General features: G+C 49.3%; 1 protein-coding gene across 1 annotated transcript; it reads left to right on the forward strand.

Moving 5' to 3' along the window:
- Positions 1-249: 249 nt before the first annotated feature.
- On the forward strand, positions 250-7,152 carry NCR2 (natural cytotoxicity triggering receptor 2). The gene is made up of 5 exons (XM_043593160.1): positions 250-304; positions 451-792; positions 6,087-6,216; positions 6,324-6,436; positions 7,022-7,152. Exons 1-5 carry the CDS (start codon positions 250-252, stop codon positions 7,150-7,152), a joined length of 771 nt encoding a protein of 256 aa, XP_043449095.1.
- The last annotated feature ends 489 nt before the right edge of the window (positions 7,153-7,641 follow it).

Raw genomic sequence — 7,641 nt, forward strand, 5'->3', positions numbered from 1 at the left:
GAGCTGTGCGCCATGTAGGGCTGTTCCCTCCTGGTCCGGATTTACAACTGCCACCGTTGGTCTCCGCTTGCCTCTGCTGGCCAGGTCAGCGCTCCCTGGGTCTCCCACTCCCCAAGCTGCCCTTGGCCTTTCTCATTTTATCTATCTCGGAGGTGCTGGGAAAGCTGAGGAGAATCAGACCAGCTCCAGGTTTCCTCTCCCCAGCGTCCCCCCATGTCCCTTGCCACCAGCATGAGAAGAAACGGCCACATGGTCCAGAGAGCCCCGCTCCCACCCCTGCTGCTTGTGTCACTGTTGATCCCAGGTGAGGAGGAAGGCAAGAGCCTGGGGAGGAGAGGAGAGGGTGGTACAGAGACTACAGGACCGTGGGCTCCGGAGCAAGTGTTCTGTGCCCGGGGCTGCTGGAGGAGCAGTTCCTGGTGTGGCCCTGACCTGCTGCCTCCTCTCCAGGCTCGTGGGCTGTGCCAGAGGCACAGCCACTTCACCGAGTGGCGGGGCAGACGCTTTCTGTGACATGCCAGTACCCCCCCAAGGGCTGGCCCTACGAGAGGAAGAGCTGGTGTAAGGAGTTATCGGCGGTCAAGTGCACCAGGTTAGTCACCAGCTCCGGTCCCCGCAGGCTGGCTCAGGCCTCTCGATTCTCAATCTGGGACAACCCTAGCACCGGCCTCTTCATTGTCACCATGACTGGGCTGAAGGAGGAAGATTCAGGACACTACTGGTGTAGAATTTACCATGCTTCCGACAACTCTGTCTCTAAGTCCATAAGGTTCTATCTGACGGTGTCTCCAGGTAAGCCTCTTCCTAGGGGTCCCCTGGCTCCTTTGGGTGCCTCCTAGTTTCTTAGTAGTTAAGCCAGGCTGCCCGCCCCCCCATTCAGATCTCCTGGGAAGGTTGTTGGGAACAGGTGTCCCAGGGACTTGAATGCATGTACACACACACACACACACACACCCCTCACTCACTGTCTTGATGATTTACAAGCCTCGTCAAAGGTGCCCAAACAGATCATGGGAGAATTCTGACCCTGAGTTCATATGACCTGGCCACAGGGGAGCCCGAGACTGCCTGGCATTCTTAGAGAATGCACCTGTACCTGGCACATAGTAGGTGCTCAGTAAATGTGTGGCCCTGGCCACAAACCACCCCCCGCCCCACCATATTGGTATCATGTTGGTCCGTCTATTCTTCCTGGCCCAGATCAGGGGTCAGCAAACTCTGGTCTGAAAGCTAAGGATGATTTTTGAATGGTCAGGGGGAAAAAGTCGAAGAAAAATAATATTTTGTGTCACACAAAAATTACAGGAAATTCAAATGTCAGTGTCCACAAATAAAGGGTTTTTTGGAACACAGCCATGCCCATATGTTTATATATGATTTAAGGCCATTTTCATGCTACAGGAGCAGCTGTTCCAACAGAGACCATATGGCCCACAAGCCTAAAGTAGTTACTCTCTGGCCCTTTACAAACAAGTTGGCCAACATGAGTCTGAATCAGAGCTTCTCAAAGCATCTGTGGTTGCAACGGACTGAATGTTTGTGGCCTCCACAAAGTCATGGGTTGAAATCCTAACCTACAATGTGATGGTATTTGGAGGTGAGGCCTCTGGGAGGTGATGAGGTCATGAGGGTGGGGCCCCTAGGAGTGGAATTAGTGCCCTTACCAAAGAGATCTCCAGCAAGCTCTCTCCTCCTCTTTCTGCCATGTAAAATGATAGCCTGCAGAGGGAACTCTCCAGAACCCCACCACACTGGTACCCTGACCTCAGACTCCCAGCTTCCAGGGTAAGAAATAAAATTCTGTTGTTTCCAAACCACCCAGGCTGTGACACTTTGTTATGGCAGCCCAAGCAGACTAAGACAGTGGTGGAGGACCTTTTCAAAACATCTCCAATCCATCAATGACTATCTTCTGGTAAAACACAATAAAAATGAATTACTAGAAAAATTAAATGAGAGAAAAACACACACATACAAAGCACAAGCCCAAAATGCTGATTTGATTTTACAGACATAAAATTACTTTTCAACAAAGACAATCAGAACAAACATAAGGGGGAAAAAAGTTCAGTTATAAAAACGGTTCCCATTGATTATTGAAAGTATGCATGTGGGTGATGGATGTTGTTGTTAACATTATAGCTGAAATCCAAGAAGGAATTCTAAATCAATTCCTACAAGCTCAATATTTTTATTTTTAATTTTTACAAAAGGAAGCGAGCGATGCTGTATTTTCAAAATGCATCCTCGATCCTTCATCAAGGGCTAGTTCCAAAATTTTATTTTATAGAGTTCTGTTTACATTTGAAATACCTTTTGATGAAAAAATGGTCTCTGGTTCTATGAATTTCCTATCATGTATCTTCTTTGGACAGATAATAAAATGCAAAACATTCCATCAAACTATCCAGGTTTCTCTACAAGCACTTTTGCAGACCAGATCACCTATTTTGCTGATAATTGTTACCAAATTAAGAACATGTCATGAAAGTTTATAGAAACTATCCTTCTAAGCCTCTTTTGTTTTGGCGCTTAGATCTCATTTGCCATTGAAAAATATGTTGCGTCCTTCCCTGGCATGGAATAGCCTCAAAGCTGTGATATAACCAAGCCTGACCATGTGATTCCCATCTTTAAAAAGTTAGTACTGACCTGGTTTCTATCTTGCCAAGATAGTAGGAGTCCTTTTCGTAGCTCAAACATTCTCAACAGAACTGTCACCCTCAGTAATGAATCACTGCAACCTGGCATACAATAACAACTCTGAGATGTTTCCACATGATCACATAATAAAGAGAACGATTTCAAATTCAACGCGTTCATCTTTATGTAATTCACGATTTTTCCCACTTTGGTAGGCACGTGTGCAGCTCAGCTGATATTTTCTCAGAGCAAGAATTTGAAGGAGGCGGTTCATTGGCTTACACTCTGGTGCAAGGCTCCTTCATCTGAAGGACTGCTCCTGCGTGTTTTCCTGTCACATAGAAGCTATCAGAACATACTCGGACGCAAAACTGGAGCCCCAAACCACTGGTCGATAATAAAATCCTTCATAGTTCTATTCAGCTCAGGGCTAGTTGTGTTTTTGACAATGAAACGAAATGATACAGAGGAATACCTTCCTATCATCATGTGCAAATTGCACGTAGTCTAAAAAGAATAACTATGTTTGCGATGTGCGTGCATTTTGCTCAAGTTGCCGTGAAAAACACCTTGCTAACTTTATTTGTCCCAGGAGTTGGTCTTCTTCTCGTTAGCCAATTCCTGAGTATGTTGACCTAATGTGTCAATAAAGGATATTTAATTTCCCTTCTTTGCCACAGACTAGCTCAACAAGATAGAGCAGACACCTCTGTTACAGTCTCTCGATAATGTTTTGACACCTGTAGGTAGACATTTTGTCTTAGCAACACAAAGCGTTACTTTACAAGAAGCCCACAGAACTCTAGAGTTACTAGGTGAAATACTGACTGCTTTGAAGAAAGTTGTAATTCAGGACTCTTTTAAAACAAATAGCTCATTTGAACTTGTGGTTTAATGTTTTGTAAATGTCACTTGCTTTCATGATGTACTTGTTCCTTAGCCTCTTCACTGAACCTCAACAATGAACTCAGTGGGTTTGAGTGCCTCGCCATTCATTAGAACTACAAACCTCATGCTATTTATGAGTGCCATAGTTTCCTGTTGCTGTCATCACAAATTTCCACAAATGTAGTGGCTTAAAACCACATGAATTTATGACTTCACAGTTCTATAGATCAAGAGTCCGGCATGGGTCTCACTGGGCTAAAATCAAGGTATCAGCAGCAGGCTGTATTCCTTTCTGGAGGCTCTTAGAATCTACTTCTTACGCATTCAGGTCTTGGACAGAATTCAGTTCCTTGTAGCTATAAGACCAGAGTCCCGTTTTCTCACAGGCTGCATAACTGAGAGCTTTCCCAGCTTCTAGCTGCTTCCACACATTCCTTGGCTTGTGGCCCCCTTCCTCTGTCTTTAAAGCCAGAAGCCGTTTTCAAGCTGCACTGCTCTCTGACTACAGCTGGGAAACATTCTCTGCTCTTAAATACTAATCATTAGCTCAGGTTCGCCCAGAATATCTCTCCACTTCAAGGTCCTCAACCTTAATCACATCTGCAAATCCCCTCTGGCCATGTGGGGTGACACTCACGGCTCCTGAGATTAGGAAGTGGACAGTGTTCTGCTTTACTGCAGTGAAGGATTCCATGTTCAGACATAACCAATGCAAACCCTTTGGAATGATCTCAGAAGGAAAAGCATCTTTGGAATTAATTCTGCTATCACCATTTGGTTTATTATTACTGCTACATCCCGAAAAGATGGGGCTTTTCTTGACACAATGCTCAGTGACTTTGTTTTGCTCTCTGTTAATTTAGTACTAGAATTAACTAATCACTACTCTACATTAGCTAATCATGTTGAACTCTAATTTAAAAAAAAAAATGGATAGGGGCACCTGAGTGGCTCAGTTGGTTGAGCTTCTGACTTCAGCTCAGGTCATGATCTCATGGGTCGTGGGTTCGAGCCCCCCATCGGGCTCGTCAGCCCGCCAGAATGGATCCCACTTTGGATCCTCTGTCTCTCTCTCTCTCTGCCCCTCCCCTGATTGTGCTCTCCCCAAAATAAGTAAATATTTTTAAAAATAAATTCATAACGGATAGATTGAAAATGTCAATGATTATAAAAATTTATAAAAAAAAAAACTTTTTCAGGTCTTGATACACTTTTGGGTTATAGTCGAGCAACGAACCTTCAGGGATCACGGTCCTGCTCTGCTGCTGTCATGCAGCCTGCCCCATGTGTTACTCTCCGTGACAGTTTGCCAGTACCTAAACTGATTGACATCCTGTTCCACCAGACCGGTTTACTAATCACATGCTTGGACCTTGAGGCAATGTCAGATTGATAAATTCCAAGATCCTTACTCCTGATTTCTATATTTACCTTGTGCAGGCAGGTTATAAATAATTTGTGGACCAGCATCCACCCACAGATCACACGCTGTAGCTCAGGACTAGAATTTTCCCTGAGTGTCATGAGAGCCTCTTCTAGGTTGGGCACACGGGTTGCTCCCAGTAGTCACTCTGGGCAGCCTCAGAGAGAGTGCTCTTGTGGGACAGGGTCATGGCCACATGTCCATTGACCTGGGACTCTCTCCAGGGAAGCCCCTGGGCCATGGGATGTCCCAACATCAGGTACCCTCTCCCCCATGCCTCTCCCAGCCCTTCCCTCAGCTGTTCCCTTCATGGATCCTGGGTGGATGGGCATATAGACCTAGCTGAGGACACCGAGAGTCCCCATTTCCTGTCACAGCATTGGGGCTGACAGCACTCGTTTCCCTTCTGGGCCTCACCCATCCCAGTAGTCATTATTCTCTCTTCATCCTTAATAGCCCCCATCACCTTTCCAGACATGGCCTCCCACCAGCCTCCATCAAGAGCTCTGAGCACTGGTAGGTCTGGGGTCTTACTGGGAAGGCAGAGCAGTGGAGGTAGGGGACAGGGAGCTCACAAAGGTTGCAGAATCAAGAGGGGGCCCCATAAAATGTACTTACCCAGATCATTGAGGCAGTGGGGTCTGCAGAGGGACCCAGAGTTCTGCGGCAGAACCAGGAAGGACAGGGGTAGGAAAGCAATCTGAAAGTTCCCCAGGGAGGAGCCCCTTCCCCTAATAGCACCAGAAGTATGAGAATGGGAAGGGATGTCAGAGATGAGAGCCACTTAAAGACAGTGACTGTTTCCCCACTTGGGGAGGCTCGGAGCTAGACAGTGCCCTTCCAAACGTGTAGACATGCTTGGAGAGAAGCCCCGGCCTCCTGACTCCCATTCCAGTGCTCTTCCTGGAGCCAAGAACACCTCCACAGGCACTGAAGAGAGCCTAAACCATAGATCTGTCTAGTCTTAAGCCATGGGACTTCATAGCCCAGTCCCGACCCCAGAATTGTTTTTTTCCCAGGCTCTGAGCTTCTGTTCCCAGTTCAGCCCAGGTCCCCATTCCAGCTTTCCTGCCAGCTAGAACAGATGTGCTGTCCCTCCAGCTAACTCAGATTCCTTTTCTTTCTCTGACAGCTACCGCCTCCACGCAGGCCACCCGGGCTTCCCGTGACCTGATCTCATCACAGACCCAGAGCTGTGTGTCCTCCACTGGAAGAACCAGAGAGGCCCCCAGGACTTCCTCTGCCATCACTGCCCCTTCACAGTGAGTTCAAGGGTGGGACCCTCACGCACACGGCCCTGGCTCAGGGGCCCACAGCAGAGAGCTGCCACCCCAACCGGCTCCCCTCCCCTCTGTTTTCTGTTCTCCAGGCAACAAAACTGCACCCTCCACTGTCACCCTGCAGCCCCGGGCGCTCTGGTCTCCATGCTCTGTGGACTCCTTCTGGCCAAGAGCGTGGTGTTGTCAGCCCTGCTTGTCTGGTGAGTGGGTTTGGGTTGGGCTTGGGAGAGAATGAAGCAGGGAGGGGCTTCCGTCCCTGGACAGATGGTCAGACAGGGAATCAGCCAGTGAACACAGAGGCAAGAAAAATGATCCCCAGCAGGGCTGTCCAAATTAGACCCTCACTGACTGCCTCCTCACCACAGGATCACCTTTGTCTTTCCAAAACTCAGATGCTTTGTCCACATGTTTCCGCCTGTTTTCTCCTCCCCTCTTCTCCTCCTCCTTTCCTTCCCCGACCCCTCTCCCCCTCTGATTCAGTATCACTGACCTGTCCAACCAGGAAATCCCTCCCACTGCCTGCCCTTCCAGGAATGCCTGCTCAAACCCAGGGCACAGCCCCTTCCCAAGCGGTGACAGAGGGAGGGTATGCACAGGAGGGAGGGTCACGTCCAAGGAGAAGGGGATGCACAAGGCAAAGGTAGGTGGGGCTGAGGGAAAGGTGTGGGGACAGGGACCCATCAGGCAGAGCGCAGGCTTTCTGAAGGGGGGGCAGCCTGTGGGGAGAGGGCAACAGGCTCAAAGAGTGGGTTTGAGTCACTTGTATTTCTTCGCCCCTCCCATGTTAGGGCCTTAAGGAGTCGACATGCGCAACACAGAGTGAGGTCTCTGATGCACCCAGCTCGGCCCGGACTCCAGGACTCAGGGCCCAAGAAGGATGGCCAGTATCCCCCAAGCTCCCCAGGGGCGCCTCCCTGACCTCTGAATCCTTCGGTCCTTGCAAAGAAAAGGCGGAAGTCCCCCAGAACTTGATCCAACACCCTTGGCTACACCCTTCACTCCAGTGTTAAGGATTTCTCAGCCTGGCCTCCTCCCAAAGTCCAGGCCCACAGCTTGCTCACACACAGCTGGCATCTGGGCCAGCACCATCCAGGGATGGGAGCCGAAGACCAGTGCAGTGGTTGTCCACCAAACTGGAGCCACCACGGCGGGCCACTCTGACCCCACCATCTTCTCCCCTAGGCCTCCCCCTCATCCTCCTGCTCCCTGCCTCCTCCTCCTCCTCCTCTTGTCCTTCCCCCTCTTCCTCCTCCCCTCCTCCTCTCCTTCCCCCTCCTCTCCCTCCTCCTCCTCCTCCTCCTCCTCCTCCTCCCCTTCCCCTCCTGTCTGTGGCCCCACAGCTCAGCCAGGATCCCAGGTCACCCCCAGCATTTCTCTCTCCATCCCTGTTTGCTCAGCCACACTCTG

This window comes from Prionailurus bengalensis, chromosome B2, assembly GCF_016509475.1.
Source record: "Prionailurus bengalensis isolate Pbe53 chromosome B2, Fcat_Pben_1.1_paternal_pri, whole genome shotgun sequence".
Taxonomy (NCBI): Eukaryota; Metazoa; Chordata; class Mammalia; order Carnivora; family Felidae; genus Prionailurus; species Prionailurus bengalensis.